We start from the raw sequence: 26,897 nt of genomic DNA on the forward strand, positions 1-26,897 counted from the left end.
ATTCTCCTCTGAGCAGCAGGGTTTGATTAGGTGATCTCCTGAGGTCTTTTCCCCCCTGTCCAACCCGTTAGGTTGTTCTGTTTTACCCAAGAACTGTGTGGTCTGTGTTACCCATGCAGAAGAAGCAGATGCCTCAGGCTTAAAGAACTGGATATTCAAGAGGTTTGCGTAAGTTCCAATCAAGAGAAGTCAACTGTTTACTTAAACACTCTCTACTTGTACCTGTTTTGAAGCCCAGAATACAAAAGAAGTGACTGCAGCAGTCAACAAGGGAAGACCAACCTATGTCATCTACCTAAACTTCTGTAAGGCCTTTGACAAAGTCATGAAAGAGGTGGCACTCAGGTTTTCTTTTGTATCAATACTAGTTATAGTTCTTGAACTTGAAAAGTATATTAAGATGAGGTTTTGGCTGGACATTCACATACATTTTTTGAGTTACTACAGTATGCACTTGTGAGAACCCTTGTGAGTAAGAACTGTGTTGGGGAAAATCTCGGGATTTGTGAATCTCAGGAACTTTGGATGCATTGAGAACAATGTGGAGGGAAATAAAGCAGGCATGGGATGCTTTCCCAGATTATTTACAGGAATGAAATGGCAGTCTACATCCTCTTGTGAGAGGGGTGCTTTAACAGTTTCTTGATGCATGGGGTAGTGTTAGTGAGATTAACTCAAAAGCCCCGCGGGTGCATTATGCCTTTGCTTTCCAAGGCTCTTTGATACCTGTTCCTAAAATAGGTATTAAAGGAGAGATTCACTCTTGGTGAAGGATTTTACCCATCAAACAAGAAGTGGTTTTGACTGGAGGAAAAGCATTTCCTCCCACCCCACACACACTTGTCTCCCTGTAATCCCATATCAAAGGATGTTGTCTGAAGTGCTCTTACACTGTAATGGGAAGCCATGATCTGGACTGAGAAGAAACGAGAGATCTCTACTTGTGTGCTTTTAAAACTGAACCTTTTTCCCTGACAGAATATGGATTCCAGAGCTAAGATCCAGAGAAAGTACAATTCATATTTCACTGCAGAGCTTTACCTTGAGGAATGTGTGAGGTGTTCACTGCAGTGTGATCAGGGTCTTCAGGATATTGCAGGACAGTGTGCCAGTTCTGTGGCATGGTAAATTCACTTGTGAAAAAAGGAAGCTCCTTTTGTCAGACAAAAGCAAAGCAAAAAAGATCTGATTTATCCACAACTTGCTGTTGTTCCCGCTGTACTCTTTATTTGTATACAAATACCAGTTTGCCTGTGGGTTGCATTCTGTTTGTTTTTCCTGCATGCCATAGCTGACATACTGAAAAGGGAAACTTTTGGAGTTGAGTGGCAGAAACAAAGTTTACAGGTGCATGTTAGGCAAAGGTTGGGTTCACGTGTGGTGGTTACTATGTGGCATATGGGAAATAGAACGGATTTCTTTTAGGTAGAGAGAGTAATCTGACCAACTTCTTATGTTTATGTATGTACAGCATCATTTAAATGGATAGAAAGCATTCTTTTCTGTGGTAATGCTGGACCTTATGTTCGTCCTCTAACTGACCTTGTACTGCCTGTTTGGGGTGAGGTGGGCATGTTTGCTGTTCTGAGTTTTGTCAGCTTGGTTAATCACAATCTCTCTATTTTTATAGAACAAATTCGATTAAAGAATATAAGGAACGTGTATGGAAGGTGTTTGTGGTACCGCTTGCGACTGCTCAAGCCACAGCAGAACATAATTCCTACAGTGAAGTACGTTTCATTTGCATGGCTCCCATTAAGCAATTCTTGCCTTGTTTTATATAGAAATACACTGGTTTGTAATCAAAGCAGGGATTAGTTACTTTTGCATCACTAAAGAGACATTTGCAATTTGCAATATTTGAATAATTAATAGGTAATCATTATTGTCTAGTAGGGCTTGAAATCTAGATGCATGCTGTTTGTCCTGTATAAAATACCTGAGGAATGAGACCACTGAGCCTCAGCTGTAGAAAAGAGTAAACATTGCTTTTATTTGTTCAAAAAAATAATTCTCCCTCACTGAAATTAGTAGTGCTAGTGCAATCTTTTCATTTAAATATTTAGTATGTGAACATGTATACTCAAATATAAAAGAATAATAATTTTGTATGTTTGAAGGGGAACCCTTTATCAGTTCCTTGTTATGCCCATCCTCAAAATGTTTTGCTGTCTGTTATGCACCTGTGTCAGCTTTTTGTGTTTTGGTTTTTTTTTCCTTTTAACACATTGTCTAGGATCTAGTTAAAATAATCCTTTAAAAATAGGAAATAATAGTGTATACCTGCTGAGGAGAGACAGTTAAAAAATTGAGACTTTGTGGTAGTGGATTGTCCTTGTTAAAAGCTAGGAGAAAAAGTGGTATTAAAACTGAAATACTAACACCTGCTTTAGTGTTTTTTGCTGTTTTAATGCTATTTCTTGAAGAGTGATATAAGATGGCTTTCAATGTTATTAGAATGGGGTTAGAGCTAGTGGATTTGTGTATTTAAAAAATTCTTTTTCTTCCAAACAGGAAAATAGTCCTCCTTGCTGGCTGGGCATTATTTTTGTTCCTTGCATACAAAGTTTCCAAAACAGACAGAGAGTATCAAGAATACAACCCTTATGAAGTGTTACATTTGGATCCTGTAAGTAATAACATCTTTCACTAGTCTGTGCTACTGTAACTGTATATGCTGCGTGTAGATGTTAATCTTGGACTTGTTTTTTCAAACAAAGTAAGTTTAGTGAATCTATCTAGTGGTTTTGTTCTTTTTTGGCATGTGAAAGTTACTGCTGCATGTTATAAAGTCAGTTGTTATGTGTTTTTTGCCTATATCTGTACCAATTTATAACTTTTATATCTAGTGCCTTCAAATGTAGTGAGGTGGGTGTTTTAAAATCCTATTCTGATGTTGTTTTCCTCTCTGTGTACAGGAAAACAACCAAAAAAATCTGTTTTGTATGCCCTGTGTAAATCTTCTGCATAGGAACTTCTAGGGATGCTGAAGTAACTGTATAAACAAGAATGTGAATTTATTTGATTTACAGTTTCTGTACAGAGCAATATTTGTAAATGAGAGGTTTCACTGAAGGGTGTTGGTGATGCACATTTTGATGTAGTGCAGGCTAGCCTGAATCTTGATTGTATCTGTGAATGCAAACAGCAAATTCTAAACAGTGATCCCAGCCAATAGGTTTATTGAACTGGGATAAAAAAAAAAAGATAGAGTGCCTATCTAGAAAATAGATGCAGTGCTTTGTTTATACTGAAGGACTGATTCAAAATGGATGCAAAAAATTACATATCCCAAGGATAGACTTTCTGAACTACTTTTAAACTCTTCATCTTAACCACAATACCTTGAGCAGATTGTCTGCTTATGTTAATTATTTCCTGATCCAAGGCTCTTCTTTTGAATAACAGTAGAGTCATCTTTCCAGTTCTGGAGTCTGAGGTATGTTTCACTCTCAAGTCTGAAGAAATACACTGTAGATCAGCTCAGCACAAGAACATGAATGAGCTTTGAATGTACCTGTTTTGATTAAATGCAATGTACATTGTTAGTGCGAGAGCTTAATATGTATGTCAACTTTAGCAAATGCATCTCTTGCCTTTAAATGATGTTGACTTGTCAGCAGAGAAAAGCAGCACCTTGTGCTAAGAAAGCCATTTATAGCAGGTGAGAAGTCTGCAGCCTATTTCTAGCTAGACAGGTAGAACACCTGCCTGTCATGTCTGGAGCCAAGTTACTCCAATTCAACCACAGCTCAACTCACTGCTGCTGACTTGAGTTCTCTCACTGATGCACAGGAAGGAGCAATACAAGTTTTTACTGTTAAATGGTATCAGTTGGACCCGTGCAGTTTAAATGTTCGTATAACTGGGTTAACTTTGATTAAAGAAATCAGGCTAGGGATTAGGTCATCAGAGTATTTTCCTTTGTTATCCTTCTGAAATTTCTACAAGTAACAACCTGGAGGGAAAGAAAGGAACGCATTTAGTGAATTATAGCTTTGTGTTTATTGATAAAAACTTGTACATGTGCTCAAGACACGTGCAACTTACCCAGGCAAAGAAACCAATTCTGGAATGCCTTAAGAACTGAGGGGTGGAGCATGTTCTCATAAGGACAAGCTGAATGAGAGCCAGAGGTTTTAAGAGGGGGATGAAAAGATGGTTGTGAAGATAGATAGTTGAAGTAGGGCTCAAGGAAAGAGTTCAAAATCTGAGCCTGTTTCTATCAAGCAATTTCTATTAAATCTCTTGAAAGATTTTCAGTTCAGATTACGTGAAAAATGAACATTTTTCTGTTACCATTCAAGTGGAACCTTGAGAGTTGTAGCTGGTCCTGCTGATGAAGTGATACAGATGCTGAAGTGTAGTTAGATAATGGAACTGCTATTGTTATTTAAAAAAACCCTAAAACACCACAACCCCCTCCCCCTAAACTTAAAAAAAATAAAATGGTTGCAGATGCAAGCACTTCAAAGTTTTGATGCACAGTAATTCACTTCTTCTTTGCATTCATACTCTAGTCAAGATTATTTTTTATGTTAGCATATCAATTTTTAACAAGAGGCTTTTATTTCCCAAGAAGAACCACAGCACCAACAAAGTCCAGATAATGTACTTACACCAGATTTTATATGCAATATCAGCAATGTGTTTTGAACATAGAATAGCTCTTTTTGAAGCATACCACTGGAATTCACTAACACATAAGGTGCTCAAATATTAATTATTTATTTAATAAGTATCTGTACTGCAGTTTCAAAGCTGGGATCCAAGGCATAAAGATGAATCTCAAAAGGGGTTATATACAGGCACACTCTGTGTTCCAAGCAGACTGACACCAGCTGTCCAAAGCTACTGAGCTTTTCTGTAAGTCAGGCCTAACCTCCGTAGCCTAGCTTTTGAAAATGAGGAGTAAGAATTTAATGTAAATGAAAAACTTGTCAACTTTTCTGGGATTGTGTTCACCTTCTGGCACCTTCTGTGTCAGAAAGAAAAAATTAGTTTGGTTTTTTTTTTACAGACAGCATTCATGTGAGCCATGAAAACACATCTCAAACAGCTTGGGTTTTTTTTCCCTTCCCTTTGTTCTTTTTCCCCAACTTTTTAGCCTCTTCTCCCTATCTGGCATTCTTTCTCTAGTCTTGAAACATCTGGTTTTAGTTGAAGTCTAATTTTTAATGGAGTAAATTAATCCTGTGCATTAAATCAGGCATGCTGTTGAAAAATAGTGTTGGAATATGGCAGACTGTATAAAGTGAGATAAAGTAACAACAAGTGAAGCCTCAGGGTAGTTTAATTTCTGGTTTAAATTTATTGAAATAGTACCATCATCTGTAAATAAATTCTTGTGTGTTTATTATGCAGTTAAGGTCAGCATGCTAGGCTTCTCTGGCACAAAATACTGGAAAGTCTTGTGGTAATTGTTGTGCAAAACTTAGCAGATAACATATAGAAAAAACTTTAGCTGAACTTACTATAAAGTTTTGTTGGCTGTCTTGAGTAATGAAGTTCACAGTCCAAGCTGGAAGTTAATGCACAAGGGATTTTGTTGGTGGCATTTAACAACATGCTGGAGTAGAATAAAAATCAATCTTTCTCAGGTATAGGTAATGTATTCCCTTTGTTCAAGAAGTTTGAAATAATTTATGGGTAGGATGATTCTAGTCAAAGGTCTTTTTAAGTGGCAGGGAAATCTGCTGTTCCTGGTGACTGACAGATCTATTTCTGCATACAAACTGCAACTAGAACATCATACTTGATCTATGAACTGTGTTTAAATAGAAGAATATTGCAAATGAGAGTTCCTTGTATTCATGAATATGTTTAAGATTTGCCAAATAGATAAGAAATCCTTCCTTTTTTTTTGTTCCTATAGATGGACAAGCAAAATAATCCAGATAAAACCCAGTATTCAGTCATCTGAGTGTGTTTTAGTTAGACTCTGAACTTCTGTCTTAGTTTAAAAACATAATGGTTGTGAGAATTTTATCTAGAAAAATAATAATGTTTTAATGAAACATAGTTTCATGATCCTATGTTACAATATAATTCTTCAGTGAATGGTTCAGAAAAATACTATGCAATGTGTATGAGGATTATAAATAAAGAATGAATTTTATTTAAGGTATTTATTAATAAATGCAAACCTTTCCTTTTGAAGGGAGCAAGTATATCGGAAATAAAGAAACAGTACCGTGCACTATCCCTAAAATACCATCCAGATAAAGGAGGAGATGAAGTTATGTTCATGAGGATTGCTAAGGCCTATGCAGCGTAAGTTTCTTTTTTGCCTATGAAAAAAAGGGAATCACAGTATTGTGGGCAGAACAGCCTTTACAGTAAGAGCAAGGAGGGTGCAAGCAGGCAGGAAGAAATGTGTTCAGATATGTAACAAAAGTCAAAACACGTCTTCCTGCAGTGAGTATTTGCTTTGTATGAGTTAGAAAGGATAATTTGTTTTGCACCTGTCAGAATACTGTAAGGTGTTAGTTCTTTGTGATAACTTTTATGTCAGCTAGGAAAAGTGTTTCCAGTAGAACACATATTAAATCTTAAAGATGACAAAGAGCAAAATGGGTGTTGTGGTTTTTAACCAACCGACTCCGTTACAGCAGTTTTGAAGCGATGCTTAGAAAGTATGTTTACTGTTTGTTTCACCTGTTGGTAAAGCCAAAGAGTAAAAGACAGTACTTTAACTGTTCCATCCAATGAAAAGGATGTTTTCATTCTGAATCCTTTTTCTCTCAGCTTGCCCCTATCCCTTTCCAGTTATGCTTGCCATACAGTCCTGATTTTTTACTTGGTGACTGTTTGATAATTCCTGTATAGTTCTTAAAAGCTGAGTCCTTGAATCTGCTTTTCCTCTAGAGTATTTTTTGGTCTTATTTCTTACAGCATTTTTATTTATTTAATACCTGAGAGATGTCTAATATAAGAATTTGGTATAAAGGAAATCAAAATACAGGCATTTCAATACACAGTTCAATCAATACCAGTGGGATTCCTGTTACTGGTGTCTCTAATGCACTCACTGTCAGGATGCTGATGGGAAGGCATGTGTGGCTTGAAGCCAGCGGGAGCCCATTGCTCTCTACAGAATCCTAGTTGTCTGGTTTTTATACTCTGGTGGACTGAGCCAGCTATTTACTCCCCTCATGCTGATGTCTCAAACTTGAAACATTCACAGTTTTTTTATGCACTCAAAGAGAAATGTTTATGCCACCAGTTGATCCCCTCATCCGTTGATAGGTTTTTTTATGTAAAACAAAGGCCACCTTTGTGTCCTCTGTGCTGGGGTGGAGTCAGCTTCTCTGCAGCAGCTGTGCTGAGTCACTGTGGTCACAGCATGTCACTCTTGCCCATTGCCTCTGAGACTTCTTCAGTTGCTGGGATTTATTGAGTCAGTCACATCATCAGGGAACCTAGGAAGTGATGATTTCTGCCTTGAAGTCAATTGTGTGTGTGGTTAACCTTACTGATGGAGAGTCCTGTTTGGGAAGAGGTGGGAAGGAGAACCAATCATGCTCAATTGAGCAGTTTGGAAATCATACTTTTTGCTTAAACACATCTGTATCACTTTGAAAATCTCTTCAGTTGGAAATTCTGGTATGCCTTTTTGAACTTGTGAAGCATGTAAATTACTTGCTTTACAAGCCAGTACTCAAACACTTGGTGCTGCAGTTTGATAGTTCAAACACTAGTGCATGGGCTGTGGCAGAGGTGTATTGTGAGGTAAACATTGGTGAAGTTCCTTAGCCTGATGTCTTGAAAGACTATAAAAGCTGCCCATTTGGTGAGTCTGCTTGTCAACAAATAGGGGACTTAGAAGTGATCAGGGGAGGCCTGACTTCTTCACTGGGTTTCTTATATGAGATAAAATCTTTCATACAGTGAAGCCAGGTGTTGTGTGTTCTGTTTTCTAAAGCAGCATTCTTCCTTAGTAACAGGGATTCTGTCAAGGTGGCACACAATTGCCAAAAAACTGTCATTACTGAACAGGCACAGAAACTGTTAAGATTTAGGAGGTGGTATCTTATTTAATGAGAGAGTATTAAAATATGAAACTTGGGAGTTGCAGGGGAAAAAACCCAACAAAACCAAACACGGGCTGTCAAAGGCTAAAGGTCTAGAATAAGATCAAGACCCATATGGACTACTTCTGATCAATCTTCCATATTTACCTTCCTCCCAAAAAATAAGATAAATTTCAACCTCTTTCTTTCAAATTTTTCTGTGCTGTAACCTGGCATCAAGAAATACTGTGTGCTGATGGGTGTGCAGTCACTGTCATGAAAGGGAGATGTGATTGTGCATTCTCCTGCATGGGCATCTTCTGTGCCTGATTTCCTGTCAGAGTCCTTAAAGAATTTGCTTCTCTGTCAAGGAGGTATACAGCAGTACTGTTTCCTATTAGATTTCATAAAAATACCAGAAGCTGTTTAGATTTCCAAACCACCTCTAAAGGATGGTGTGACTGCCACATTTTAAAGTTTCTGTTTGTTAATGGTTTAGAGAAATGTCTTCTGCATTAACTTAATATCTCTTCTTGTAACTAGCTTAACTGATGAAGAGTCACGAAAAAACTGGGAAGAATTTGGTAATCCAGATGGACCACAAGGTAACAATTATGAATGACAGAGGTTCTGTAAGCGCTGCTCATTGAGATGTGTAATATCTGATCAGTCAATTAGAAGTTAGAGCTTTATATAAAAACTTTCTCCTGTGATTAAAGCAACGCATCTGACCAGTTCTTTGCTTGTGAAACTGGTTCTGGGGGTGGTGGCAGGGAAAGGCAAGAAAGAGTTTGCTTTACACTTCTTGAACTTTTTATTATGGTAAGAAGAGAAGAATTGTTTTAGTCAGCTTCAGTAAGTATCTAGGGAGACTTGCCAATATTAATGGAGGTATAAGCAAAAAATAAAGTACTGCTTATCAGAAACTTGTCGATTTTAAACATTTCTTGGTATTTATGATTAAATACTAGAGATGTATATTGAAAAATTAACAGTTTGCCATAGTGCAATAAACACACTTTGAAAGGATGTACAAGGGGTTATTGTTTCTGGGCAGGTTACTACATGAAAATAATCCTGGTGATGGTGTGTTAAAGTTTTACAGTAGGTGATCCAAACAAAATGAATTTAAGACTGAAATTTAATAAGTTTTTCCCTACTTGCAGTTGTATGAATTGTTGTAAAACACCTTTGTGATTGTTTAAGTGGCCTACTAAGGAAAAATGTTGCCTATTTCTAGCTGATACTCATTACAGACAAAATGGAAATCTGCCATTTGTTAAGGCAAGTTATACAACATATCTGCGTAGAATGAGTTACAGCCAGATTGGAAATAAATGGAATTTGTAACTTAATTCTGAAGTTACAGGATGACATGAGGGTACTCTGTCATCTGTGCTGTAAATTCTTCTTCTGAATTATATCCACCCAACATAGGACATTAATTTATAAGTTAAAAAAGCCAACCCTAGCCCTTGAACTGGTGTTTCAAAGAAATAAAAATCTTTTCTCTTCCTTCAAAAAAACATCTTTGCCACTATATCACGGTCTGACAAAGGCATTTCTAATGGACTAAGGCGGTGGATCAGCTTCTTTAAACACTGTGTTTTATAGCATAACAGATTTCTATCAACTCCTAGCTTCTGGTACTTCCTTTGCTTGGCAAGTAAGAGGTCTCTATCCCTCTTGCTACAAAACACAGATAAAATCTTTCTTCAGAAATGCTGTCACAATATCAGCAAAATGGTACTATAAATTTTAATAGCTTTGCTAGGACCTTTCTGGATACTAAATTGTTTTTCACATCCATAAGCTACTCACTTAGTGTTGACAAGGCATAGGATTTGAAGTTAGGCAGTTGTGTCAGTGTCCTTGAATGGACCTGAAGCTGTGACGTCAAAAGAAAACTCAGCTAAAACTTGAGAAGGCACAAACATCCTTGGTTGGTTTAGTGATTGTATTCACAAACCTAAGAGACTTTGGATTCCCAGAGGGCAAAATGAAAGGATTTTTTGGCAGGGTAGCAGCTCGTACTGTGGGCGTTAAGCCTCCTGCTCTTCTGAAAACTCCACCTCAGACTTCAGTGGAAGTGGAATTCTCTGCTTTATTTCTAGACCTCTTGTTATTGTTTGAGACATTTGAAGAGTGGGAGAAATCCCTGAACTATTCTCTCTCTCTCCTCTATTCTCTAACCTTGTTCCACATTATAGTGTGAGGGGCTTTCTAATTTAGTGAAATTTATCTTCTCTGTATTTACACATCTGTGGTGTAAAACATGTACCCAAGCTCTTTACTTACAGTTCTGTACAGACAAAGGATAGATACAGTCCCTCATAGAGGGATTTTCTGGGCTGAGATGAAGCACATCTGGGGTTAGACATGCCCAACCAAGTTCAGTGTGGTACATCCCACCCTCTGTGCCCAGCACAGAGGAACAGGGAGCAGCATTCCTCTCTATCCAGCTGAGGCAGTGTGAGGCCAGAGGCAGGCAAACAAGGGCTTTTTGTATTTGCATGACTTGCTGCTTTACTAAAAGTAAATGCAAAATCACTCAAAGAGTGTTTACAAGCAGGTGAGGGAGATCTGAAGAATATAAAGATAGTCTACTAAAAGTGCCTTATGATTAAAGCCCATTTCCCCATGCTGTTTGCTGGTGCTTCAGCTCAGTGGGCATGAGTGGGGGCAAGGAGACTCTCAGACCAGAAGAGAAAGAGCTTTTTACTGAAGTGCTTCTGTTCCTGGAACAATTTAAGGCTACAATCCTAAAGGTCAAAAATATTGTAGCAAACTGAAATTTACTCCATTAGTAAAAGACAGACTTTTAATAGATTCTTCTAAAAATCCATAATCATTAACAGATTAGAGTCTGGAGATCTTCCTTCTCCAGGGCAAGGCATTTCCTGTAACTTAATGTGGTAAATTCACTGGGTATCATCTGGTTGAACTCCTGAGGCTGAGGTGTGGTCAGGCTTGTCAGATGTTTGATTGGAGACTCAAGGAATAGTAATTTTCAACCTAGAGAAGTCACATTAGGCTTGTGGGTAACAACTGTTTATCTGAATTGATGGCTGTCACAGTCTGTTGGAGATGGCATCAGTGTAGTGCCTAACTACAGAGGGATCCTAGCCCATCCTTATTTAAGGCATTGCTCCTCATGGATAACTGCTAGTACTAAGGAAAGCATGTTGTTTTTCTTTTAAGCAGGTCCTAGAAATCGATGAAGTCTTACTTTCTTTTCTTTCCCCCATTGGTTTCATGGAACTTTTAGTATTGGGATAGATAGTGTTTGCAAAATTTAATTTATTACCACTTGTGTCTGAAAAGCTATTTTATGCTACTCTCTATTCAGATCTGTATATTTGAGATGTTAGAGAATCATGTCTTCTGTTTTCTGTAGCCTAACTTCTTTTGAATTGGAGAATGTTCCTCTTTCTTTCTTACCAGTCACACAGAAATTTGAACTGACAGGGGTTTTTGTGTGTACAGTTTACAGCTTAGAACATTTTCTTAGAGGGACAAACCAATAGAACTATCCATAGAAGTAATTTGCTCAGACCATTTTCTTGCAGTTCATTTGCTTACTTAACTATATGTATTTAAACTGCTGAAAATGCTGCAATGCAAAACTCACAAAACTTGCAATTGTTTATATATGTAGAAATAAATCTTGCCTATCTATTTCACTGCAACATGTTAAGCTAAAATACTTGGTATTTCAGGTGTTGGATTTAAGTCCTGTTATTGCATACTTGGCGTATTTCTAATTTGTTGCTTGATTTTGCTGTATTTGTTAAAATTTTGCTTATTGAAGTAATAAACATGAGTGAGTTTATTGTGGATTAGTGTTTTTTGTTTTTTTGTTAGTCATAATGTGACTTTAAAAATGTTTCTCAGTATTTTATAGTGAACTTATTTTCTTTCATCCTACAGCTACAAGCTTCGGTATAGCTTTGCCAGCTTGGATTGTGGATCAGAAAAATTCAATTTTGGTGAGTCAGCTTACTTAGCTCAAGATTTTAAGGTGAACTTTCAAGTGTTTTTGAAAAAAAAATTGCTTAATACTGCACATTTTCAGTCAAAACACATTAATACCTTGCTCCAAGTGAACATCTTTGAAGCAAATTTCAGGAGTTGTGAGTGTTAGAGTAGCTTAAATCTAACCTTTGAGAATGAAGTATGAATATGTTTGGATGGATCTCATTCCAATGACAATGAGGTTCTACTGTGGTCACCCCTGCTACAAAATGTGTGTTCACTCTTGCAAGGAAACACAGAGCTGCGTGCTGGGTTTCTCCAGTTCCATTTGGTTTGCTAGTGATGCTCTAATCACACAGCATCTAAATGTTCTTCCTGTTGTATTTGTTGCTGTAAGGTGTTTTTCTTAACCACTTGATTACTTTTGATGTCTGTCCACTGCATCACAGTCTTGCTGCCAACTTTTTATTTATTAAAGAAACTGACCTGTGACAGTGTGTGAATCATTTAAATTGATTAATATGTGAATCACACTAAACTGACACTCCTTATTTAAGCCCTACCTAGTTATATTACTTGTAAGTTGATCTTCAGAAATAATTACACTATTATGCAGTAGGCTTGTGATAATTTTTAGTAAGCTTGTGGTCGTACTACTTGATTATTTTAGAATAAAGATTAAACAAGAGTGGTATTAAGTAGCCACAGTATCTAATACAGTATGTTTTCTTTTTTTTCTGTAGGTGTTGTTTGTATATGGATTAGCATTTATGGTTATTCTTCCAGTTGTTGTGGTAAGTAGTATCTGATATTCTGCTCTCTGTAACCAAGTTGTAAAAAAGGCTGTCTTAGAGTTCTCATTCTTAGCTTTCATAGAGAGTGCAAGTGAGCTGTTTTTAAAAAGGTGGTGTTTCACTGTGAAAAAAGTGTAGCTGCTGTAGAGATTCCAGAAAAATGCAGTGCCATGATAGAGAGGAGACTCCAGGGAAAATACTGGCTATCACAAGAATTATTAAGTTACGTAATTTGTCTTGTAGCTTCTTTCTCAAGAAAATTATTGAGGTGATGAGCTGAAGAGGATATTCAGGGGTGCTATAGTAAAGACTGAGATGTCTCTAGCTGGTGGTGCTAGAATGATTACTGCAGGTGCAGCAGGTGCTTGATCTGGTTTTTCCTGCCTGCCTTTGTTTAAATAGCTTCAGTTTTTATTGATCTTCTGTACACCATGAGATGTCTGCCCTTGACATTGCAATATGTGAGGAATCAATTGGTAGGTGAGTGTTATTTCAGGGCTTGGGTTTGCCCTAAAGTATTGCTTTTAAACAATTTTCCTTACCCAGTGATTGTGCATTTGGGGTGTGGCATGAAGCAAGACTTAGAGAACTGACACCAAAAGGCCCTCATGTTATTGAAAGGTAGATTTTAATTTGAAAAAGTGTCCTGAGGTCTTAGCAGCTGCTTGCATCAGTGTGTGCAGAGACTCAAGAGAGACATTATTCCTTCCCTTTGAGGGAAGACAACTTTGAGTCTTTCTGTGCAATTGGAAATTTAGTTTAGAAGATTAAATGTGCTGACTTCAACAAATGGTTGAATAAAAAGTCTAAAATCAATGATGCAAATTTTTTTCATGCCTTTCCTTTTAGGATTCAGTTGATGCTTTTTTGTATACAGATACTTTTAATGACTTACACCAGGTTTATCATAGCTCAAGTGAAAGGAAAACTACCTTGCTCTTGGTACAAACAAATGTTCTGAGCACAGAAAAAAATTTCTGCCTCTTCTTGCCCCATACCAGATGTAGACTTGTATGTTCAGACTTGTCACTGTAAATTTCTTTTATAAGTCAGCGAAGAGGAATAGTCATTTTTATGGAGCATGTTATTTTATCATTTCATTTGAAAGTAGACATACAAGATAATTCATGCCTTTAATGGGCCTGTTTCTCTTTCATGAATCAATAAAGAAGGCAAACTTAACTGCAGTGTAGTCATCCTATGTTTGATGGGCATCTAAAATAAAGTAAGGCTACTTCCACCCTTTGAATCCAGATTAATGAAAAAGGACAATATTGATAAATAGTTCTTTCCAGACTTCCTCTGACCTAAATAATGTCCTGTACATGACGCAAGAGACAGGAGCTGTATCTGCAGAAGCAGTTAGGGCAGCCTTTTTCATGTAGGTTTGGACTGGCTAGGTACATTTTTCTTCCAATACCTGTACTTGTACAAATGTTTGATAGCTGTGGGATTATAATTAATTTTTAATGCAGAAAAACATTGTAGAAAGCTGTGTAATATACTGTGTCAGCTTTCATCTATTCACGGATGAATCAAACGTAATTCATTAAAAAAATTATTGGAGCCACTCCTTGAATATTTCCCAAATAATTAAGTAGATTGCAGAATTCTTTCCATAGTGGGGGAATTCACTATTATGAAACTAATAGTAGTAAGCATCACTTATCAGTGAAGAGCAACAAGCAGTAAAGTAGTTAATAAATTTCACAGTAGATAGAAGAGTATCTTCAATGTGTTTTCTTATGTTAAATGAGCTTTGGTTACAGGGAGGAGTTTATGAACAGATTGCAGTTTATAACCCAGCACACCATTTTTCTGAAAATATATTAGAGAGTACAATCACTGTAGAGTGAGTTCTGTAATTTGAGTCACTGGGTGTAATGCTAATTAGGCAATTATCAGTGTGTTGCTCTTCTTCTGTCAACCTGAAGGTGCATGGCTTAATTCTGAAAATTTACAGTGAGGGCCACCTCCAGATTCCTCTTCTGAAAAGCATTTTGTGGTCAGGTGACTTAAATCACAGTTTTGCAAATTTTCTCATAGTGAAAGAAATCTTTCTTCTTGGTTTGGTCTTGGCCTGCCTAAACTAGATTTGAATGCTGAGTTGCTCTGTAAGGAGTTACCACATCATATACAGCAAGTGGTAAATTGAGTGAATTTTCTGTTTAGTGGATTTATTAAAACAACACCAGAAATAAACCAAGCAATGTATATGTGTGCAGGTGTTTGTGCTGGGGAAAATGTCTCTAGGCTAGAGGTCATTTAAGAATGTTTAATGTTAGATTCTCTCAGATGAATTTATCAGTGTGCTTTTAAAGTTTGTGTCAGCAAATATATTTTTGTTCCCCTCTCCTTTTTGAAATTCAGTTCCCCTCAACATACATGATATCAGTTGGGCTGAGTTACCTGGTTGTTGACGGACACGAGGTCATGCAGTGTGGCTGTTTTGATGCTTCCTTGTAGCTGACATCGGTCTGTTCCTGTTGAATATTTCAGGGTTCCTGGTGGTACCGATCAATACGATACAGTGGAGATCAGATTCTCATTCGGACAACTCAAATATATACATACTTTGTCTATAAAACCCGGAACATGGACATGAAACGTAAGTATAAGGCATCTTCAGCTGTAGGTGTGTTCCTCTGGGAGTGTCAGTCTGCTGACATTAAATTACTTCTGATTTTTAGGCCTTAATTAGCTAAAAGTAATGCTTCTGGTTCCTTTAGAGTGTTTTCAACACTTAATTCTGTTGCAAGTGAAGAATACTCTGTAAAAAGTAAATGTTTGGTAGAGGGATATATTTATGTCTATCTATACATGAAAAAAAAAAAAAGAAAGAAAAAGGGGTATTGTATGTTGGGAAAAACATGCTAACCTGCCTGTAGCCCTCAGTTGCCAGTAGGGGCAAACCTCTGTGTGTTTTCTTCTGTTAGTGTAAAAAAACTAGCTTTGGAATTTTTAGGGGCTTCATAAAATTTTTGTATGCATAAAAAATGCAATAGCCTTTCTTGTTTTTAGATGTTAGAATAGAGAGCTAAATTTCTGTTAAAAAATTGCTATCAATTTTATGTTACTTTGTTACTTGTTTGTAGCTTTCAATATACTTCCTTTTCTTGTCTACTCCCTGATTTTAAAGGACTCCCTCCCATTTTTTTGGAGAAAACTGTAGGTGTACTTTGTTGCTGCAAAATTGTATCTTACAGTTTGGAGACTGGAATGAGCCTGAGGAATTGCCACAGTACTACTTAGTTCTAGATAGGATTTAACTCGATCGAATGCTCAGAGCAATTGAAAAACAGAATAGAGGAACCCCAAAACCTTCTAAAAAAGGATTCATAAATATATTTTCTTACTTCTTTGAATTGCACTGTTTTTTGCTTTAAATTTGCTGGAAGATTGCTGAAATCTGCTCCTGATCCATCCTTGTCCTACAGAGCAGAAATGCTTTGCAGATCATCCAAGTGGTGTAGGGCATAAGAGTATGGAAAGATGTTACCCTTTGATTCACAGGACACATGTGTGTGGCATTAGTTCAGACTGTTTTATACTCTTTTGTCTCACTCTTACGCTTTTTTCTATCTCCAGCTAGGTGAGAAAAGAGAGAGTAGGTGAGACTTTAGAAGTTTAGGGAGATCACTTTATTTTTTCAGACTTGTTTATAACAATAATTTGTTTCATATTGAATCTTGCTTAGAACCCAGCTTTGAGGCTTGCCTTGTCCCTCCTAAAGATTGGTTGAAAAGTGAACTCTAGGTTTAAGTGGCCTTATTTAAGGACTTGACACTTTTAGGTAGTTTCAGGATCAGAGGCAGGTCAGTTTTTTCTACTGAGGTCTGTAGTGCAGTCTGAATGAAAACTGAGGTGCAGCTGAGGTGACTTAGACAAACCACACAGTGATCAGGTAAGGCTTTTGCTTGGTTGTGAATTCCACTGTAGTGTGGTATATCAGTGCCAGCAAATGTAATCAAACCAGGCTAGGAAAATGATGAGATAAATCTGCATGGCTTGCCTTGTTTTAAGGTATTTTTTCAAGCTTCAGAACAAACAAACTTTCAGAATCTCCTTTCCTGGAGATTTTCAGTTGTTGATTTTAAATAATGGGAAGATATTTATAGTCATCTGAAAGTCTTCAATATACTGTGTTGAGGAAGTGAATAGATAATTGAGCATGGAAATGAAAATTGGTGCTCAGGGAACTTGACTCATTGTTACTAGTCTGAATTCACTGGGCACTGCAGGTAGGCAAAAATAACTTTGACTTGCTCATAAGAGCACTTGCTCAAAATATAAGAAGGAAGCTTGAGTAACTACTGCTAAAAAAGTTATTTTAACTAGAGCAAATGATTGTGTGAGCTCTCTCTGATTGTCTGTGGCTGAGGGGTCTGGTATGTTCATGAGCAGGAAGCTCACAAGGGGACTAAAATATCCAGTTGTCTAGGGCTTTCATTTTAATTACACTACAGAATGTTTTGTGGTAACATGGATTTTCCTAATCACATTAAGAATAGAGTGGTCCATCATCTTTGTGCAATTTGTTTGTAGGATTATTTATTGGACTGCTTTTCTCATAATTACAGTAATTTTTTTGGTGAATTTTCAATGCTGACTGAGCAGAAAATGGAGCTGAAATTTTATCCTTCCTGCCTCCCTCTTCCATACACATTGTGGTACTGGTGCAGGCATGTGGGCTGCTGAGAGGAATGATTCTGTGAGCATGCAGAAGTGGTCAAACTGCTGTTCAGTGATGTCTGCTAGTCCTAATGAAGTCTAATTATGTTCTTTTCAAGACATTAAGTGTCAAATGCTGGGCTTCATACCATGCGAAACTGAGCCTTGAATCATCTCTTTTGTTTTGTGCCAGACATTGATTCCTGCCTCCTTGCCCTGTGGCAGTAGTAACCGATCCATTAAGTAGAGGACATGGATATTCATGGTTGTTGAGGCAGGAACAGAAATAAGTTTTATGGCTGAAGGTTCTGAAGAAATCAGTTGGTGGCTTAGGATGTTGACATTTTCTTTGTCTGACTCCAATTATCTTTGCAGGGCTTATCATGGTTTTAGCAGGGGCATCTGAATTTGATCCTCAGTACAACAAAGATGCGACGAGCAGACCAGCAGACAACATTCAGATACCTCAGGTCAGTCATGTCCAGAGGTGTTTTAACTGACCCTATCAAGGGAAGAGGGAGGTGATGCTTCTGGGGGACCAGCTGACAGAACTCAAGTTCTTCAGACATTAACTTTGTAGTGAGGCAACTGTATCCCTTCAGAAATAGGAGTTGGAAGCTAGACTTGATTTAAACTTTTTTAAAAGATAAGATAGCATTAATGATGCTAATGCTTATTTTAAATTGAATTGGTTTACTATATAGGCTGCTGTATTGGACTTTTAGGGAGGGGTAAAGTAAATAGGAAATTAGAGTGTTAATCCTTAAAAATTTTGAGAATTGACATAAAGAGGTGATCACCATTTGATGTTCTTTTAAATTGTTTACACAAATCTGGTTGAGTGCGTTGCCAGTAAAATAAAATTATTATCTGATGTCTGAATTAGTAATGTCTTTAAATATCATGGAGATTCCTCTGTGAATATCTGTTCCCCTCTGATTACCTTTTATATTCATTTCCATTTAGTGTTTCCAGTGACATCAGAGATGCCATAAATGCATACTGTGGCAAGTAATTTTTACTAGCAGAGTATTAGAAAGTCTTATTTCTCAGAAACTAATGCTTTGATTTAAGAAGTTTAAAACATAGTATACAAAATGCTCCAATAAAAATGTTTTGAGTTGGCAAAAAGAGGAGGAAATAGTATCACAGATTTAACCTTTGCATGCGCACAGTTGAGTTTTCATGTTTTAAATGTGACCTAAATGTAAGAGTCAGTCTATTTTCTTTTACTTAATTTTCTTTGTCTCTTTTACAAATTCTTTATCCTGTTGTGGACTTTGAGTAGAAGATGGAATTGCAGTAAAGTGGGGGTTTTCAGCACTGAGAGCAAAAGGCTGGAAAAGACCTTGAGCAGTGGTTCTTTCATCCATGCTGTTGCCAGTATTGGCATTCTGCAAGGCCTTTTACATTTAATCATTCATTATTTAAAAAGCAGTCAAGCCTTCTGTAACCATATCCTGCTGAGAAGCTGTTCCAGAACTTGCTGTTCTAGTGATTAGGAGTCTTGTTTGTGACCAATTTGTATCCAATTTTTATCATCACTATTCTGGAGTCTAAACTATTCTTGCTGTGTATATCCTTATGCATCTGTAGACACAAGCAATAGCCCATTAGTCATCTTTTTGTCTTTATTTTGCTTAACTAGAAAAACTGCTGTCTTTCATTCTCTCTTTTCCAAAAGTCTCATTTTGCTTCTCCTGCTGTGTACTGAACAGGGTACTGTTCCCAGCTGATAGATTTCTAAATTTTACATTATTTTTTATCTGCTTAGAATTGTCCACAGCATTCTATGTTAAGTCTTAACAGTGCCTTAGTTGGTGGCACTACTGTTCCTGTATTTCTGCAGAATGACTTTCAGCATAACCTTTTCCACAGCTGTTTTATATGGTGGTTTAGTACAACTGGAGGGGGATCAGTAAATTTTCAGAATTTCCCCATCTTTGTTTTCCAGCTAACAGGTTCCCATCTTCAAGCTGCTGTTCTTGTTAGTATGCAAGTGCATGACTTTGCATTTTATGACATTTTGTTCCCTTTCTAAAGGTCCAGTACTCAGTGTCATCTGTGTTTTTTTCTGACTATATGGCAGAACAATTCACTGAAGCATCAACACAGAAGAGTATTGCTAATAATTTCTGCTAGGGTATCCTGCTTTTGGGGCCACGATCATTGTTCCCATTTTTCACAAAATCCTCTTTTCTAACTTTTACTGCTCTTGATCTGGGGTTACACCAGGATGTGCTTATAAGAAGCTTCTTACAAGTTTCTTATAAGCACAGAGTCAGATCTTTTTTTGAAGTGTGGGGAAAGACTGGTTGGTGTAGCTTAGCTGTTGATACCCAAAGTTCTCTTTTTGTCCTTTTGAGCTTAAAAAGTGAAGCTTCTGGGCCATGTACTAATGCTACTTCATCTGAGCTACTGTTACTCAGACTTGTTTGCGCTGTGGGTCTTGGTCCTGTGGGGAACAGGAAAGGTCATCCTGAGTAAAGAACACTGGTTTTTTCAAGATGGTGTGGTTTATAAAGAAGTTAAAATACTTGATGTTCAGCCTACCAGGGATTTCAGGCTTGTAAAACTCCTCCCTGTTTTACCTGAAATTATTCCTAGGGAAGTTTGCTGTGTCTTAGATGGGGGAAAGGTCTCAAGGGGATGCTGTTGCTTGTGCATATTAAGTTCAATGCCTTAGAAATATGGTGGAATCTAGTAAACCTTGGCAATAAAATCAGATATTAAAATATTTCTGTCAATACAAAATTTACTTAATACTACATAAGACAAGTTGATTGCATGCAAATCTTTGCAACCACCCCTTTGCACATTGAAAAAAGATTTATAAAGACACTTTTAAACTTTTATGAGCTGGGTTTTGAATAAAAATGGCTAATGTTCATCTCTACAGAAATTTCCAAGGAAAAGTTACTTAAACTCTTACTTTTGTGAGCATGCTTTTTTTTCCCTTGTGAACTCTTCTCCTGTATTTGCTTGTATTTTGCAATAAAATACCTGTTTAACTGTTTTATTTTAGCTAATCAGAGAAATTGGTGGCATAAACTTAAAGAAGAATGAGCCTCCTCTCACCTACCCTTACAGTCTGAAAGCCAGAGTTCTGCTGTTGACCCATCTTGCCCGGATGCAAGTTCCTGAGGTCCTTGAAGAAGGTAATGGCTTCTCCCCTAATCGGTTATACCTGGAAACAGAGCAAGATGCTGCTTTATTATTATGATGCAAGCATTGCTGAATGCTGCAGTACTTTTGATTCTTATCCTATAAAGAGTTGAATGGATCTCTGCTCAGTAGTCTCTATGCAAGCCGCTTGGTTATTCAACTTTAACGGCCCTTTAGAGCATTTATTCAGCATTTCCTCACTCTCCTGACAGCCCTGCAATACTGATATTTTACTCTTTTAAGCTTTTGGCTGCAAATATAGCTTAGATAAATTGTTTTTGATTTTTGTAATAGAATAAAAAGTTAAACATGAAGTATATTTGCTTTTCAGAGCAAAGAAATCCAGGATCAGCATAATCTTGATCTCTATAGCATTTCCATGTGTATTTATTTTTGGAGGTTTTTAGCCCACTATATGAAGCAAAGATGACAAGATTAGAACTTTAAATATCAGTTACCTGTGAGCTTTGGTGTGTGTTTTGGAATTTTTAATACTTTTAAATATTGAAACCAAAGTGTTTCTAAATGCATTTCTTAAGTTTCATCCATGAAAGCCATAGTTCCAGGCTGACCAGCAAAGTTCAGATGTTCTACATTTTAATGGAAATTTAAAAAAAACAAACACAAAGCAACAAACCAGGGAAAATACTTTGCTTCAAATTTTTCAGTTCCTTTTAGAAGAAAAATAATCAGTTTTAAAAAGTCATGAAAAATATATCATCTTTCTTTTCCTTAGTTACTGTTTGTACTTAGAATTTCACAGAACTGCATTCAAAAAAAGTTGACACATTGCAAATCATGTTTTTTGCAAAACTGGTGTTTCACTTAAAATTAAAAATCCTGGTTTTAACCTGTGATTACCTAAAGAATGTGATTTTTAATATGACTGGTAAATTGTCTTTGTCATCCTGTTACTTCTTTTTAGATGGATCTAATAAATTCTGTTTCATTTGGTGTGGGAGCTGGTATACAAAATTTGTTTTCTCTTAGCACTTTCATTTTCCTAGTTTTTTAAATATGTCAGTGAGAATAAAGTGGCATTTTCATAACACAAGATGAATAGCAGTCAAGACCATGCCATTAAATGGTCCAGTTTATGTAAACTGATTGTTTTTCCTAAAAGTAGTACAGCATAATTGCAGCCAGTTGCATCTTGCAGATCAGCAGTTTATCCTTAAGAAGAGTCCTGCACTACTTCAGGAAATGATTAATGTGATCTGCCAACTAATAATAATGGCTCGAAGCAGGGAAGGTAAGAAAAGAAACTGTATAATTAAAACCAGTAAATATGTTTCTTCACTGTGATACTTCATAAAGTCTTTGGTTCTTGTGGGAGACTTAACCTGTGATATTTGGAAATGCCTAAATACACTGCTGCTCTTTTTGTAATGAGAGAATTCTCTGTTTTGAGGATTGAAATGCTGCTGCTGCCTAGCTCTGCTCTGAAATCCTGAGTCTGTGTCCTGCCTGTAATTTTTGCAATTAAAGTTTCTCCTTAACTGCAATTGAAAACCTTTTTTTGAAGATGTGGTTCATTTTCAGTAGCAAAGCATTTAGTGCAAGACTTGTGTTCTTTCCATTTGCACTTCTACAATTTTTTCTCTCCTGTTTGAGTGCCTCTTGTATTTTAGATCATTTCTTTGCCATTATTTCTTTGTATTTTGCTCATATTTCTCCATATCACAATTCTGTGTTCTTTAGCCTGCTATGTAGTTTTATTCTTAAATTGTAGGGGCAGGTGCTTAGCTGTATGTCTTGCCATAGAAATTATAATTTAATTGAAATATAATATTTAAGCATTTTTTTCCACTGTAAACAGGCAGTTACTCAGAAGATGGTTCCTTGCAGTGTAAGGAAGCAAAGACTTAGATATCATTACTTTTTTGCACCAAACATAATCAAGGCATTTTTTTATGTCAAACTGGTCACTCTTTTTTTGTTATCAAACAGTAATTACTGGTTGATCTTCACTAGACCAAAACTCCTTTAATGAGCATTGATAGCCTCCTAGTAAGAATGGTTTTGGGAAAGATATTTCCCAGAACTATGCAAAGTGGTGCTGGAAATTGTGCTCCATAACAAAATAAAGTGTGAGAGAGGATGTGAGCAGATAAGGATGTTGTGTGCTAGCTTAGATTATTTTTTCTTTAAATTTGGATAGTGTTGATAAAAAATACCTGAACCTCTGTGATACTGTAAAGTACTTCAAAGCTCTGAAATATACATAGGCCATCTAAAAGTGTGTGTATTAGTCAACTAGCAAATAGTTGTTTTCTCTTGTGCAAAATGAAACCAAAATAACACAGGCGGAAGCTTTTTTTACGCAACAGAACTGGAAGTCTTTGAAAAATGAGAAACACTTAGAGTACTTCTTGTAAAAGCTGAAATAAGATACTGATCAGAGTGCATTATATACCATTATATACTTCGCAACCTAAATGACCTTCAGGTAGCTGTATTCTTTTCCTCTAGTTCTGAATATACACAGACATACTTTCTTAATTTGACAGTAAAATAAATATTTATAGATGCATTGTTCTTAATAAGTTGCTCTCAAGTTCCCAGAACTTTAGATTTTAACTTAAATTAAAATAAAAGGAGACAGTATTTTGAAATACAGTGGTGTAAACTAATTTTCTATTAGCATGTAAAATGGTTATTTATAAACCAAATCTGAACAATCTCTACCACTATTTTCCAGGGATTATCATTATCTCTCCTGGCCTCAATCAGTTTGTGAAAGCTGAAGAGAATTTAATAATGACATATCTATCATTATATACAGTAGAAATTATTTCCCTAGATTTAGGAAAAAAGTAGGTATGTATCATAGGTATAGTTGAGGACTTGTCTGGTATTTCTGTAACAGCTTTTCTTAAAATTATTTCCAAAGTTTGAAAGTGGTGGTAGCCAGAAATTTGTACCAAACAATCAAACATTTCCTCTTGCTTCCATGCCAGTGCTCTCAGTACATGGTGTTAAGGAGAAGGTGGTACCCAACAGTCTTTGGTCTAAAGTGAAGTCACTGCTTTTACAACTTACTATTTATTTAGCAAATCTAATGCATTGACCCTATTTTTGATGACTGTGCCTGCAGAGAGAACTGTGTTGCCCTGGGAAACAACTGGAAAATGTAAAGGTGGCATTGGTTTGGTTTTGTGTTGTATTTTTTTAAGATGAATAAAATTGAACTTAGGTATTGAAATTTTTAAGAAACTGCTTTGCTTAAGTTTATATTTGTCACCATAATTTTAAGTGACTTAAAACTTAACTGCAGTTGGTTTTGGGGCTAGTTCTAATTTTCACTTAGATCTAACTTGACACAGTACATAAAAGGATCACATGCTCCAATTAGTCATAGATTTTCATCAGTCCTGGCTCTATGAATGTACAAAGGCAATGGCATGTGTTAATACTATCTAAAGAAATATTTTGGGGACAAATCATACTTTGTGAAACCTAAATTGATAGTGGCATGTGAAGTCTCATTTTGTGCTGCATTCCTGTCTTTCAAATATTCTGAAATGTTTTTGTTACTATTAGGAGCTTAAAAATGTCTACAGCAATTTATGCTTACCTTGTAATCAGGTCTTTTGGAGAAAGACACTTGATAGGAATCTTCTCAAGCTTGGCACTTTGCTTTGCTTTGTGGCATCCATTGCTTGCATCCATTGTTCTGGGGCTATTGAGCTGATACCTGAGAACCAGCAGGTGTAAATTATTTTCATGGCTTCCTGGAGATCATCCTTAAATATGATTAGTAGATAGCTGCCTTGCCAAGTGAGGTGTTTGCTGCCAAAAACATGGGATGTGCTCCAGTAAGTGCCTGCAGAAGTTAGGCATGTGTTCAGCTGTCCAGTCAAAGCACATTCTTTAGTTCAGGTTGGAAGCTGCAGTGTAATGAAGAGGTTGTGGCTTGACCCAGTTGTATGCCAGACCTTGCCAAGCAACTAAAATTTGCATTTACATTTGGGATTGACTACTTCAATGTCATATGGTGGGTTGAAACTGAAAGAGGGTGGTTCTGGATAAGAAACACCGCTTGTGAGGGTGGGGAGGCAGAGAAGCTTTGGATGCCCCCTCCTTGGAAGTGTTCAAGGCTAGTTTGGATGAGACTTTGAGCAACTTGGTCTAGTGGAAGGTGTCCCTACCCAAGGCAGGGGGTTGGAACTAGATGATATTTGAGGTCAATGCAAACTATTCTATGATTCTTTATTTTTGGTCAATTTAATAACCTTACATTAGAGGTCGTGTTGCATTGTGCAATTTGACAATCAGAAGCTGTCAAAACAGGTACAGCAATGGCATTAATTTTATGGTAGGGGCATTTGGGGGATGTTAAAAGCTATGGTGTCCTCAAGTCCACTCTCAGGGAACATAAAGACCTGTGTTCTTCTCAGGAAACCAAGATTATACTTTCCAACTTTAAAACATTTTTCTACTGTCATATGGATGATGAGTCAGTCCTTTAAAAAAGAGAATATTTTCTACTCTGACTAGTGCTCTGTAGTCTCAAAGCTCTAGGTGAATTTCCTGCAAAAGACAGTTTGTCAGAGATTATTTAGGATTCTTTTATTGACTTGGTTTGCAGTGTGTTTTTTTAACTTAAAAAAAAAAAGTCCTGTGACTTTCCTTAGCAGCAGCAGCCAAAAAAATTACAGGGGAAGTGGAAGCTGAGAAAGATGGAAAGTAAATGTAGTGTTACTTGGTTGGGACATTAATCTTTCCATTACTATTTTTTTTAAAGGTCAGAGTTACATCTTTCTTAGTTACCTGTGTGTCTAGCCAGGTAGTTCCATTTTTATGGTATATTTCTCTTTGCTGTTGCATATAATTGTCACACGTCCTTCCATGTAATTTGATTTGATAGCTGATGATATTTATATCTTGGTGTAATTTGTAGCTAGGTATAATTAGTGAAGAAAGACAATTTGAAGAGCAGAGGGGCAGCTGAAGCAGAGGGAACAGTGATCTACCATGTGCAGTTACTATGCCCTCATAGCTCCTTAGAATCTGCAGCAAGATAAGAAGTGATCTGAAATGAGTTCTCTAAACAGGATTTATGAGAAGTTTTATTTATGAATGAATGGTTGTCATACAAAGTTATATTGCAGTTTGTGTCTGCTTTGCTTTTTCATTTCTTTGCAGATGTGTTGAGTATTAATAATTGCTAAGTGAGGTTTTTTGTTTTTTGTTTTCTTTTGCTCTGTTCTGGCTAAGACTTATTTCTCCTTGTGTACTTTATAATAATTTTAATTATGAGTGTAGGTCTTTTTGTACATTAAAATATGAAAAAAATGATAGGTAATTTCTATAAGAAAAGTCAAATAGACACCCCTTTTAACCAATAAGTTTATTTATAAATAAGTCATGCATTTGATATTCTTACAGCTCTTCTTACTGTCTTCTAACATAAAATAATATGCTCTGCTTAGCTTCGATTATATAGTTTTCTTCTTGCATGTGATAGGCTGCTACGTATATGCTCGTTTCTGAAGATGGAAATATTATAAATAATGTATTGTAAAAGATTAATATTTCATGATAAATTATAATAAATGATACAATAAACATGTTATACACACACATACATAAAACATACAAATATAAAATAAGTTTGTTTTGATGCTACATTTTTAAAAACTGAATTGGTGAAATTTTTGTCTATAATAATTACATAGATACATTGTGCAGTTGTTCCCTCAGACAATGTTAGTGTTCAGCTGTGACATCCTAAATAGAGGGAGGAAAATGTCTGCTGTTCTGTGTGGCTGGAGTGAGAGTAAAAAGTCTGCCTAGTTAATTATACTGAACATTTTAAGATGTCTCTTTCTTTTGCTTGGTGGACTGGAAGTAAGGTTTTCTGTAATACAAGTATACATTAGAAAAGTATAAGAAGAAAAAAAATTAAAAATTATGTTGTTTGTTTCATTCTCCCCAAGAAAGGGAGTTCCGTGCTCCATCTTTGGGATCTTTGGAAAATTGTATGAAGCTTTCCCAGATGACAGTCCAGGGACTTCAGCAGTTCAAGTCTCCCCTTTTACAGCTGCCTCACATTGAAGAGGACAATCTGAGAAGAGTTTCCAATCATAAAAAGGTATAAGAATACAAATGATACTTGGTAACCTCTTAAAATGCTATATGCTACTTCTTTTACCTATTTGTGGCTAAGGAAGCGAGGCCGTGAATTAACTAAGAGAATAAAAATAGATTTATTTTTAAGGAACTCAATACAATACTTCCTAGATGTTCTGTCTGCTTTGGTTTTTGAAAATTCCAT

At 36.5% G+C, this 26,897-nt stretch overlaps 1 protein-coding gene across 1 annotated transcript in view; it reads left to right on the plus strand.

Moving 5' to 3' along the window:
- SEC63 (SEC63 homolog, protein translocation regulator) overlaps window positions 1–26,897 on the plus strand; it is a 53,764-nt gene that overhangs the window by 12,198 nt on the left and 14,669 nt on the right. Inside the window, exons 2-12 of the mRNA XM_036380259.2 lie at window positions 1,631–1,730; window positions 2,515–2,629; window positions 6,161–6,273; window positions 8,556–8,617; window positions 11,943–12,001; window positions 12,731–12,781; window positions 15,281–15,389; window positions 17,828–17,922; window positions 20,478–20,610; window positions 21,777–21,869; window positions 26,560–26,714. Of these exons, the coding sequence (XP_036236152.1) occupies window positions 1,631–1,730; window positions 2,515–2,629; window positions 6,161–6,273; window positions 8,556–8,617; window positions 11,943–12,001; window positions 12,731–12,781; window positions 15,281–15,389; window positions 17,828–17,922; window positions 20,478–20,610; window positions 21,777–21,869; window positions 26,560–26,714 (1,085 nt within the window). The remainder of the gene's footprint in view (window positions 1–1,630; window positions 1,731–2,514; window positions 2,630–6,160; window positions 6,274–8,555; window positions 8,618–11,942; window positions 12,002–12,730; window positions 12,782–15,280; window positions 15,390–17,827; window positions 17,923–20,477; window positions 20,611–21,776; window positions 21,870–26,559; window positions 26,715–26,897) is intronic.

The sequence above is a fragment of the Molothrus ater genome, chromosome 3 (assembly GCF_012460135.2).
Source record: "Molothrus ater isolate BHLD 08-10-18 breed brown headed cowbird chromosome 3, BPBGC_Mater_1.1, whole genome shotgun sequence".
NCBI classification, from domain to species: domain Eukaryota; kingdom Metazoa; phylum Chordata; class Aves; order Passeriformes; family Icteridae; genus Molothrus; species Molothrus ater.